The following is a 13,039-nucleotide window of genomic DNA, read 5'->3' as shown; positions in this document are numbered from 1 at the left end:
CCCTCAGAGGAGAATATTTATGAAAAAATGTTCAAAGATATTCAAAAATAGCAGATGTACAAGCTCGCAGCTTGGCTCTAAGTGACACGCTGTGAGCTTGTAGATCTATTTTTGATAACCACTGTTCTAAAAGTTTTCTGAGAAAACTCATGTTGCTATATATAGCTAAAGTATAAAATGACAGATGCTTTCCCAGTTTTAATGGGTTAAATAAACAATATTTTCATTACTATGTTCTGGACGTTTGTTATGTACACAGTTATTCTGTCATTCCATACAACTATAATATATTTCATAGAAGTGTTGGACAGCTTACAATCATTTTTTTAGTGATGACATTTTTGCACACACCCTTTTGTAATGGAGGCGCTATAGCAGTGATGGACTGAGGCAGGAAGGAAGGCTCCGGAGCACAGAAGCAGGCAGAATATCTCTGCTGTCGGGCAGAAGCCAACTATGTCCAAAATACACAAATACTGTCTCAAAGTTGGTATGGTGACTTTATACATTGTCAGATACTCGCATGTGTCCTTATATTTATCATCGCTTTACCCAAATACAGCTCAAGCGGAGTTAGGAGGTTTTTGACCAGTGATGTGGAGATAATTATGTCCATCATTGATTAGAATGACATAGAAAAAAACCTGAGTTGGGTGGTTTGACCGACAGTTTCCAATGGATCCTCAGGAGGTTTAGTCTGAAGCACTTTTAATACTTTTCATTGGTTCACACACACACACACACACACACACACACACACACACACACACACACACACACGTAAATAGTGTTCAATAGCACAGATTTATTTGCGCCAAAACAGCGAAGATAGAATGTGTAAAAGTGACAGCTGCACTGGTGTGAAATCTGGACAACCCTGAAAAAAGAGAATCATGCCACTGCTTTTTCTAAACAAACATTTTGAGTAAGGGAACATGGGTACAGATGGTGACTTACATGGTGGCAAGTGATTGGGGAAGGGATTAGACGGGTGTTGGGTCACCACCAGACGTTGGGTCACCACCAGGCGTTGGCTCTATTGACTCTGGCTCTGGGCGGATGAACCGGGACAGATGGGCAGCAACTGCAGCAGCCTTTTCAGGATGCTCGTACTGTGAGCACAGGAATCCAGGGACAGGCAACTCTTTCATCTTGGCCACAAAAGGTGCAGGGTTGGGGAAGACCTCATTAAAGAGGAGGTCTGTAAGCTCTGTCACATATTCTACAATACAGGAGAGAACACATAACAGCATGTACAGTAGTTTGAGTAATTCATATGGTCTCAAATGTTTCCAATGTAATTAGAACATTTATGATGCACAATTTGACTGATGACCACGGTATGCAGATTAAAACTTGAATCAGAAACTTGAGAATTACATGTAACTAACCGGTAGTATAGTTGGTCTTAACCGCGGTGACAACATGATCGCCTTTCTTGGCCTTGGGAAACCGTATGCTGTACCGCGGAGCTCCTGCTGCAGTGATCGCTTGGAGACGTCCAGCATTTTCATTGAAATGCAATGCGGCCAGGTAAAGCCTGAAATGAGAAGAATGGGATGAACCCAAGATAGTTTGTAGATGGCTAGAAGATATATATATATATCATATATATGATATATATCATATATTTGCCTGATGAAGACCTAGAAGGTCGAAACGTTGCAAAATAAAAAGTGAGTTTCTTGGAGCTTGAGAACAGTGTGCGGACTTCCTTCTTCTTTTCATTGTAATAATACATACAAACTGTACAATTTATACAGCGCTTTTGTAAATACTCAGTCGCTGATATTATGAATGTTATCATTTGCATAATATTGCAACACGATATAGACAACATGATTACTATATAATTTACCTGCAAAGCATTCCTAAGTAGGAAAAGACCACATTTTTCGGTGCGAACCGCAGAATCACACTGTGGAACCCCTCCAAGGCAGATGTCTGGTAGAGAGGACTCAGCTTCTTCACATCACCCAGAACGCGTTTATTTGTCAATGCCGTCGTCAGCTTGAAGGCGGCCTTTGATGCTACAGGGGGAAAGAGTATACTGTATAAAATATTTTCAGTGGATTGCATCTTGAGAGTATATTACAGGATTCAAATGACAAGAGTTTGCTATTGAAGAGTGGCATACCAGGCTTCAGCCACTTGTTTTTGTCAGTGGAGGGGGGATGGAGGCACATGGGGAAGTGTGGATTGTCATGGACATGAACATTGGTGATGTGGTTGATGACAGATGTCCACTTCGCCACTGTTTCCTCTCCACTGGATGAACCAGATGCTGACCAGTAGAGGTGATTCTTCACGCTCTGCTTCCACAAGTTGACTTTAGTGCATTCTTTCAACTTGGAGATGGCAACCACCTTCTTGGTAAGAGCTGAGAACAGTTAGAAAATATGTAAAATATTTTTAAAGGGTGGTTGTTGCACAAGTGTAGCGGTGCTACAAATGATCAATAAACAACATTTCCCATAATATCCTACTTTTACATAAATGCCACACATCGTAATAGTGGGTAATCTCAGATTTCTCTTCCTTCATGAACTTCTGAACCTGGTTGTGTCGGTCTGTCACCAGGCAATCCACCTTGACGCCAGCTTTGTGAAGGTATTTCAGACTCCGGATCAGCCCTTCCTTCTCCATGTGGACACTGCTCTTTACTTCATTGCTCTGTGTATCATAAACACACACACACACACACACACACACACACACACACACACACACACACACACACACACACACACACACACACACACACACACACACACACACACACACACACACACACACACACACACACGAATAACAGATCTGCCTCATTGGTGAAGTTCTGTGCTCTACTGATCACATTTTCTAGTTTCACAATCTATTTACAGTACCTGTACCAGCTGGATATCAACTATGTTGTTAGTGTTGAGATCCATCATGGAGTAAGAGCCGTACTTTGCCCAGTGGCCTGGGCTGTCAGCTCTCATGTCTCCACCAAGAGATACTGTTGCCCTCCGTTTAAGTCCCTCAAGCAAGTCCGCCTGGTGTGTCCGCCATTTATGTAGAACAGAAGGCATAATGTACTTGTCCACATGATTGCGATGTGACATTCTGCTGAAGGTTCTCACGTTCATTGCATTGAGCACCTGTAATGTCAAATAAGAATGTAACTGTAACAGTGTTCATACCACATCCCTCTGTAGCACTGTGGGATGCACTGGCCTATAGTAATTAAAATGTATCTGTTAAAAACAAAAAACAAAAAAACACAAAGCAGTGGGAGAAGACACACTTTAGATGATGCCATTATTCTTTACCAACCTTGTTTGTCTGGAGAAAAGAAGAGCCTGTGAAGTACACAGCAGCTGATAGCTGCAGATTCCCTGCTGGAGTGCTGCGTAACAGTGGTTGACTCTTCCATTTTCTAGTGTATTCACATAACACGTGGCTGCACCTCTGGGTCACGGTAAGGAATGTTCCTTTTACAAAGGTCTGCACCTTGCAGACACTTGAGCAGGTGGGGCATATCCGGAAAAGGTCGAGCAGGCAATCTTCGTAGACCAAGTACTTCACCGTATCCTGTGGCTTGGTTGGTTCTCTGTTGACAAAGAAAAATACACACAACAAGAAAGACTTGTTACAAAGTGTATAATCTTCTAGAAGATTAGAACTTTCTCGTGTCAGCATAACTGAATAAAATCTAATTATGATGAGGATTCATTTTCCTATCGGGCAACTCTATATACGTACTGTACTATGTTGTACATTAGATAGAGAAAATAGGAGATCTACAAGCCAACATGTTGCGTTGCAATGTGCCATTTTCACTGATTCTTTTTTTTTATTTTATTTTTTTAGCTACCGTATATGTTCATCGATTTTTGCAAAATATTCACCTATGACATGCCCAGAATATGGATGCTAATGTTCATGTGGTTAACAAAGATCTAATAAGCAAATTTCATTTACTGTTCACTGATGTCGTCATCCAATTTAGACATGCTGGGACGGTAGGTGGGGTCATCATCTGAACCGAGGGATGGGGCCTCAGACTCCTGAGAAGGCAGCAGCTCCATGTGTGGTTGCTTTGCTGCCGGGCTATTGCTGCCGGGCTATCATCTGGCTCTACAGCTTTCCTCTTCAGAGGAGATGTGCCTGGAAGCAACAGAGACTGGGTGCCCACAGCAATACTCTTAGTGGCTACCGTAGCTTGAGAACCTGGAACATATATAAGAATAGGAGTGTTATATATACTGTACACACAGTACAGCAGGACTTGTAATGATAGCAATAGTCAACCAAAATAATAATGTTATGAGCAATGAAAATACAACAAATTATGCAGCCAATACACTACAGCAGGAGTCTTCAACGTTTTTCAGCCCAGGGACCCCTTGACCGAGAGAAATACCTACTGATTCAAAGTAAGACAACATTTTGGCAAGGGAAAAAGGCCATCACCATTTTCCAAATGGTCCCTTGAGCTGTCACCTCAATAAAGTATATGTCAATGGAAATGGGTGTGTTGCAGATTCAACTTTTTCATAGATTTCATAGATAGTTTCATAGACTTGTTTGACAGCACTATCAGTGTACGTTTTCAGACACTATCATCAGTGTATGTTTTCAGACATTTAACCACTTCGCTCTGTACTTGGTTTGTTCCTTTTTTCCCTCAACACCAAACCTCTTTGACGAATATAGCCGATCTACAAGCTAACAATGCCTTGTGAGCTTGTAGATCTGCAATTTTTGGCTAAAATTCTCCTCCAAAAATTCTGCTACGGTTCATGTAAACAAATTAAAATAAATCCTATCACCGATTTGGCAGCCCCCCTGTAGTAACTTTGAGGACCCCCTAGGGGTCCCGGAACCCCTGTTGAAAACCACTGCACTACAGGAATAAACAAGGTCAGATTTAACAGGAATCATGACCATTGCGATCCAACTTGTCGACCGGTGCTGCGTAGCCAAACGTGCCGGGGACCCCAAAGGCAAAGACACTGAGACAGGAATAGGGGTAAAAGGAATTTTATTAAATAATAAACGTTACGGTGGGAGGGAAAGTCCTGGGGAGGTGAGAGGGTTTTTGGAATCCAGGGAGTAAGGAAGCGAAGCGCTGGTGGAGAGGGCGGAGGAGTGTGGATGGAGCTGGGAGACACTGGGTTTGAGGAGGAGGGAGCCTGGGACAAAAAGAGAACAAAGTTAGCATCGAACATACAAAGTAGCTTTTTATAGAACACTCAGGAACACTAGTTAACAGCCGGAAACAGTAGTTAATATTCAAGCATCGGGCGTCGGTTCTCAGCAGCTTATATTGGCCAGCTCTTGATGATGGTGATGTGGAGCAGCTGGGCTGATTGGGACCAGCCACACCTGAGCTGGCTGCTGGCTGAGGGAGACGCCCGGCCCTTGCCCTTATATGGCGTGCAGGGGAGGGACCAGGAACGTGTGGCACAACACAACTGGTGCTACAGTCACATAAATGCAACCAGCGCTATAAATCACAAGCCAACTACAATTACAAAATGTTCTACAGGATGGGATGTATATCATATATTGTAACCCTTCTATGAACGATTACTGTCTCTAAGCCAATAAGTAAGTAGTAATTAACTGACAATATTTAGTTTAGTGAGTTGAGTTTACCATGCTTACACTGTGTAACTGTACTGTCTGTGTCCAATGGCAAATGAATAGATTATAGGTTATTGTGACAGCAGTAACATCAGTATGTAGCATATTGTACTGTCTGTGTCCAAAGACTAAATGAATAGGTTCTGTTATATTTTATTCCATTCCATAAGTGACAGGAGTCTTCTCCTTCAACAATTATTGTGTTCATCAATAGAACCTGTCAGAAATTTACAAAGACAATCTAATAACTTGACCAACCTTCACTCTTGCTGCTAATCAGGGTTCTTTTAGCCAGTTGCGTTCCAACCATTCTTCTCCCCACAGAGCGGTCCGTCTGAACCCCAATCCCTCTGGTGGTGACTTGGTCACACTGAGTCTCTGTCTCTCTCGTGGATGGAAGGGACTGCTTTGTGAAAACAGAACAGTTGAAATAACTTTTTCATGTGGTACTTTGTGGTGCTTATGAAAACAAGAAACATACTGATGCTTATGAAAACAAGAGTGCAGGCTATCTCCTGACCAATAACACCCTCTTAAAACTGTATGTAACAGAAATAATGTGATTCCACTTGTAATGACCTGTACTCTCAGCCTTGGGAGTTGGGACCGCCCCTTATGCCCCTGTGAAGTTGGGGGGTAAACCCTTACCTAGCTACCTGAAATGCACGCACAGTCGCACATGGTGTTTTGTGACCAAGTGAAGATGCACAGGTCCTATTGTGTTCTGTTTATTAGCACCAAAATGAAGGTTTTAGGAGACTTTATTTCAGTGCACATTCTGCACAACACAACACAGGCATAACTTTACCAAAGAGCGGACCGCGAGATTTCCAAATGACTCCTATCCTACTATATGTCCCCTTTCCCTAGAAACAACACACAGTGCAACCAGACTACTACCATCACTTTTCGGTGCGATTATTTCTTTCCTCCAAAGGAAAGACAGTTCTGTATTTGGTCGATGGTAACGTCAGGGTTGCACGGTGTTGCAGTGTATGTAAGATACACTACAAACGTATTACGTAACATTTACAATTGTGTCATTTAGCAGAAATGATTGAGCCCAAACTACTATAGAGATACACCTTGTCATATCTATATCGATGCACATAAAAGCACTATAATTATAACATAAGCACTGTTGTAAACTTACATGGGAAGCTGTAGTACTGCCGACGACGGTAGATGCAGCCGGCGGCATGGGAGTTGGAGGGAGGAGGGGGGGCGATACGGTCGGCTCGGCACCACTCACCAGCAGCAGTGGGTTATCCGTGAAACCGAGCAGTCTCCTTTGCAGGTTAGAAAAACTATCCGGCGTGAAGTGTTGACTGCAGAGGAAGGCAGTGGAGGTGGTGATTCTCAGCTCTCCATGACAATGGCGCTTCACAAAATCAATCCACTTCTTTTTCATTTCCTCGTTCTTTGGAAATGCGAACAGTGAAATTGCACTGCTCTGACGCGCCTGGCATCCAGGCAAAACGCATTTGCGCCAAGGAGCCATGATGATGGACTAAATTAGCAAAAGCTAAACTAACAAAACTAACTGTGTTTCAGAAAAGTACTGCAGGCTACTACTACTACTAGCTGTAGGGACTGAAGAGTGTGGGGGAGGGGAGGAGCAACAACAACACAGATGACTGCACTCTGGGGCATGCATGAGGGGCGGAGCTTCTGCACAGGATAACTGACTTGATGTACAGTATGATAGTACAGTAGGCTCATTACATATTACAGTATCACCGTGGTGCGTACACAGTTGATATTTTAATCCCGCCCACAATATACTACCCCAAATTTTATTCAAAAAACATAAAGTGGTCTTATTCCATAACGCTATAAAATAAAGTTCATTTTTTTCCCCAGGGTTTCAGCAATGACTATTTTACATGTATAATATGCCTATAAACAAATAGCTTAATTCACTTTACGTGCTCTTTAAGTTCTGACAGTGACTTAGTGAGGGCTGCACATGGCATGGCAGAATGCACTGTTCATGCAGAGGGTTGACAATTCACTGGATTCCAATTAAATTAATTTTAATCTCATTTTTTAGAGTCTAGTAGTTCCATAGTTATTTGACTTGCTGATACTGTCTCATAATGCGATGATCTGGCATTGGCTGGGATTCAAAGCCTGCCACCGTGTCATGTCTCTCCAGTGTTTTGTTAATTAAACATAACGTGTGCAAACAATTGTTGCTCTATGACTATTTATTCCAGCTCCTCCTGTTGGATAGAGGAGACATGACTGGTGCTCATGGAGAAGACGAATCCTGACAAGATGTTGGAGAGCCCAAACAGACTTTGGCTAAAAAAGGAATAATGCGATGTGATTCTGTGCAAACTCTCAACGTGTCACGAGTGTGCAGATCTGCTATATTCAATACTTAAACTTATTTATTATTAAGGTTTCGAGGCCTATCAGGCTCGAAGCCTTTATTGAGATTGTAGGCGTTCTTCTTCCGCCGTTTTTTCAGTTCTGGCCCAACCGTGTGGTCGCTTTTTACGAAACTTGGCAATATGGTAGAGGGCTATGCCAAACGGCTAAGAAACGAAACTCACAACTATCGGCCTAAGGGTGGCGCTATTTCACTCAATTGACTTTGAACAGGTACAACTCATGCCCTGTTTGACCTACAGCCATGAAACGTCGATACACACATGCGTCTCCTCATGCCTAACAACTTCCATACTCTGACTTTTGACCTCTGACCTTTAGATTTCCCACCATTTTGAATTATATGAAAAACAGTAAAAATCTATCTCCTCCTGGGATCTTTGAGCAATCTGCACGAAACTGTCTACACATGTACTTTGGACCTATGCCGACAAACGCACAAAGCGGATTTTCCAAAAGTGAAAAAATGAAGCTTTTATGAGCCAATTAATATTGCAGTTTTATGACAATTATTCGTCTGCCCCTAACACGTTCATGCAGACTCACATTTGTTTGAAACTTTGCAATAATGTAGAGGGTCATTCCAAGTATCACTGAAACCAATCTTACTCCAATTGGTCAAAGGGGGGCGCTATAGCAATTTTTTGAAGATGCAAACTTTAAACAGGCAAAAGTCATGCCTCGTTTGGCCGACAGCCGTGAAACTTGCTTACACATGTGCCTTGACTCATGAGAAACATATCTATCACTTTGACCAGTAAGCTCCGCCCTTAGATTTTACGCCATATTGAGCAGTTTGAAAAACATTTAAACCCAGGATTTCTGAGCAATTTGCGTGAAACTGTGTCAAATGTGTGAGCACCTTTTTCACCAGTTCCAGGTCTGTTGGTCCAATGGCTTGATCGCTTAATCATTTGCCTTGAGACCACAGGGTCGCTGGTTTGAATCCCACCTCATGTAGACTTCATTATAATTGCATTGCACACAACATGACTGTATCAATGAATACATGTGCAATTGTTAAAGATAACGTGAAATGCTTATTTGAAAGTAGTTATTTTCAATGTATGACTTACTTCATTCGCCCTTTTGTTTTGTTTTGTTGGATTCTCCTTCCTCACTGTCTGAGGCTGTGGATTGAATAGCTCAATCAATAAAGAATAGCCTCATGTTCCAAAAGTCCCCGGTTCAAATCCCACTCATTACAGTTTACATTTAAATTACATTGTACAAAACATGACCCTGTTAATTCAGACATGTGCATTTTTTTTAAAAATAACATGAAATGCTTTTTTGAGAGTAGTTGTTTTTTATGTATGACATACTTTCTTGTGAAAATAGCCGATCTACAATCTCACAACTTTTCAGATAGCAACGCGTTGTGAGCTTGTAGATCGACTATTTTCACTAATTTCCATTCCGAGGAGACAAAAAAAAACTTTATTGGTAAATGTTTTGTGAACCAGTGATCTAGAGTAGTTAGCGAAACAGAGGCTTGGTTCATAACGGACGGAAAAACCTATAGATATCAACAGACACCATCAGGGACGCCATATCTCTAGCTCAATAGAGACACACGGGGACTACAAATTTCACGCCCACTTTTGAGACAGCGCCGCTACTCGAGGTCCGTTAGAACAATGAACTGCAGCTGCCAATGCATTCCCTATGAGAGGATATGAAAGTTAGCCTACTTTTAAAATTATCCTGCATTAACACATTGACTGCCAATCGCGTAGATCTACGCGAACCTATTTAAAGCCGCAGCGTGCCAATCGCGTAGATCTACGCGAAGTGGTCTTTTTTGTGTCTTACATTAGATGAAGTCCTTCCCTACATTGTCAAGAAATTTCATCCATCTAGACCACAGAAAAGTTGTAAAATATCATGATCTGGTCAAGTAATCACATAAAACATGTTATTACAAAACACAAAAGTCAAATAAAGTCAGGGGGTCCGCCAATCTGCTCATATCAAACCAAATGTTTGATCCGTGCATCAACTGGCAGCCTGTGCGCAGCCGTGCTCATTGAGCAGGGAAGCACCTAGGGAAAACTTGAAACAGCCATGCACGTTCACATGCTTGCGCTTGTAACGTGCTCGTGCACGCACGGGAATGCACTTTCCCTCACCCCAAACACATGAGCCAACAGCCAAGTGATAAGAGGTCGCCTTGACATAGAAGTTAACACACATCAGCGGTGAGATCTAAGGTTAGACGTCGTGCTCGTATGTGCACGGGGATGAACTTTCCCTGACCCAAAACACACAAGCCAAGTGATCCGAGGTCGCAACGACCCGATGTCGCCTTCACACAGAAGTTTACAAACATCCGCGGTGAGATCTAAGGTTAGACGTCGTGCTCGTATGTGCACGCCCGTCCACACACACCACAGGCAAGACAGACTGTAAGCGTTCCACGCGCACGTTACCAGCTGTGATGTGATCGGCGCCATCATCATGTTTAGAAAACAAGGAAAGAAAAAAAAACTCACCATGGATCTTGATTTTGGAAGCCGTGCGCGCCACCTCGCGCGCCCCGAGTCCGTGGATATTCTTGTATTTCTTCATAAATGAAGAAAAGATATTGTGAATAGATCCGTGTTTGAGATGACGGTAGATATTGTGGATAGATCCGTGTTGCCGGTAGGCTCGCCACTAGCTTCGCGTGTCTGAGTGCGCGCGCGCCGAGCGCGCGGGTGTCGGGCGCGGGTCTCGGGCGCAGGCTCGATGCGCGCGCACAAAACCTATAAATCGGGGTCGCGCGAACCCCTCGGTCTTGCGATTTGAGAGTTTAGAGCCGGTCATAGTTACAGAGAGAGAGAGAGAGAAATATAGATAGATAGATAGATAGATAGATTGAGTGATTTTGAGTGTTAGTTGTAGAGTGAGTTAGTTTGATAGGTGTGTGATACTGTAGATTGAGTGATAGATTATTTGAGTGAGTTAGTGAGAGAGAGAGAGAGTTGTATCGTGTGAGAGTTAGTGAGATTGAGACAGTGATTGATTGACGGTGAGTGTTCTGATTGTTTGTGAGTTTGTGTGAGTGTCTGAGTGATTTGATATTTGAGCGTGTGTTTGATTAGTAGTTATAGTAGTAGTGTTGTTGTAGTATAAAGTAGTGTGTGTGATATATGTGAGTGAGTGATAGCCTAGTGAGTTATATATATATTATAGGATAGAGAGGGCGTGGAGGTATACATAATAAGGTGGAAGTTAGGCGAAGTTATAGGGCAGTAGATCGGCGATATAGAATAAAATCAGGTGGTAATAGAGAGGAGAGAGATATATATATATAGGTGGAAATAGAGAGGAGTAGTATAGTTTATTGTCAGAGAGTAGACTATACGTATACAGTATGCCGAAGCGTTCAAGCAAGCGCAAACACATCAGCGGGTCAGCTGATCCATGCCAGCCGACGTTGGATCGCTTCCTCCGGGCCCCAGCACCACCGAAGGCTCCAGTGGTTGTTTGTCCTGTCGACAAACTCGAACCGGACCAGCCAGTTCCCGTGGACGGCAAGGACCAGCCCGGTCCGGTTGGCTTGGCAGGAACTCCGGCGGGCGGATGGGTCGCGGCTGTCGAACCGAGCGACAACCGGGACCCACCCGTTCGTCGGAGGCCAGTTCCCGTGGACGGCAAGGACCAGCCCGGTCCGGTTGGCTTGGCAGGAACTCTGGCGGGCGGATGGGTCGCGGCTGTCGAACCGAGCGACAACCGGGACCCACCCGTTCGTCGGAGTTCGAGGAAATCCAAGCCCGTACTTCCCCCGCCTGAGGACTGCAGTGACGCTCCTGAGACCGAGGACGAACTGGAGGGGGCGGCTTCCTCCAGTGATCCCTCCGGCGATGAGTGGCAGCCATCTCCGAGGCATTCGCCTTCTCTTTTTCCCCTTGGTAAGCACACATTCAATGTCTTTTATTTGTTACGTAGTTGAGCAGATCTACAAGCTTTTGAGCTTGTTGTAGATCTGCTATTTTATTCTGCCTTTTTGAAGGGGGCAAATGGCAAGTGTGCTGAACTCATATGTTGTCATAGTAAGCACACATTCAATGTTTTATCGTCTTATTTGTTACGTAGTTGATTCAATGGAGAAAACTAGCGATTGTGTGTGTGTTGAGACGTAGCCAGTGTTGCCAGATCTGCTTATTGTCTGCTTGTTGAGCTTGTATATCTGATATAAGCCACACTGGGCTTGTTTCTCTGTAAAGCTGCCTGTAAATTATGGTGATTGGTTGTGAGCTTGTAGATTGGCTATTTTCAGATAGGTTGGAAGTGCTCATGTGGCCTTTAGTTGTCTAGTCGCTACTTTTGGGCTCGTTTTCATAGACCTGGTTGCTTATTCCTTTCCCACAATCTGGCAACACAAAAAAGACGCACGAGTAGGTTCCAAACCTGTGGTTCGCGACCACAACAGAGCTCACAACAACGCGTCGCGTCTACTCGTGTGATCTGCTTGTAGATCAGATGACGACACTGTTTAGGTTATATAATATCATGGTGATTGTGATCTTGTAGATTGGCTATTTTCAGATAGGTTTGAAGTGCTCATGTGGCTTTTAGTTGGTTAGTCGCTACTTTTGGGCTCGTTTTCATAGACCTGGTTGCTTATTCCTCTCCCACAATCTGGCAACACCAAAAAATACGTGCATGAATAGCGACCACAACGGAGTCTACTTGTAAAAAATAGCAGATCTACAAGCTTGTAGATCTGCTATTTTTTTTATAGCACCACAATATATCAATATAACCTAACCTAAACATTGTCTTCATCTGATCTACAAGCAGATCACACAAGTAGACTCCGTTGTGGTCGCTATTCATGCACGTATTTTTTGGTGTTGCCAGATTGTGGGAGAGGAATAAGCAACCAGGTCTATGAAAACGAGCCCAAAAGTAGCGACTAAACAACTATAAGCCACATGAGCACTTCAAACCTATCTGAAAATTATATAACCTAAACTCAAGCTTGTAGATCTGCTATTTTATTCTGCCTTTTGAAGGGGGCAAT

General features: G+C 43.2%; 1 protein-coding gene across 1 annotated transcript; it reads right to left on the bottom strand.

The window, feature by feature from the left end:
- Positions 1-983: 983 nt before the first annotated feature.
- Positions 984-2,646, bottom strand: LOC308102514 (uncharacterized protein; the record flags this gene model as incomplete). Its single annotated transcript, XM_080452259.1, has 5 exons — positions 984-1,222; positions 1,392-1,540; positions 1,859-2,030; positions 2,138-2,380; positions 2,493-2,646. 5 exons carry the CDS (start codon positions 2,644-2,646, stop codon positions 984-986), a joined length of 957 nt encoding a protein of 318 aa, XP_080308385.1.
- Between the last annotated feature and the right edge of the window lie 10,393 nt (positions 2,647-13,039).

The sequence above is a fragment of the Gymnoscopelus braueri genome (assembly GCF_963280865.1).
Source record: "Gymnoscopelus braueri genome assembly, chromosome: 16".
Lineage (NCBI taxonomy): Eukaryota > Metazoa > Chordata > Actinopteri > Myctophiformes > Myctophidae > Gymnoscopelus > Gymnoscopelus braueri.
The sequence above is the reverse complement of the archived record's forward strand: the minus strand, read 5'-3'. Positions and strand labels throughout refer to the sequence as shown.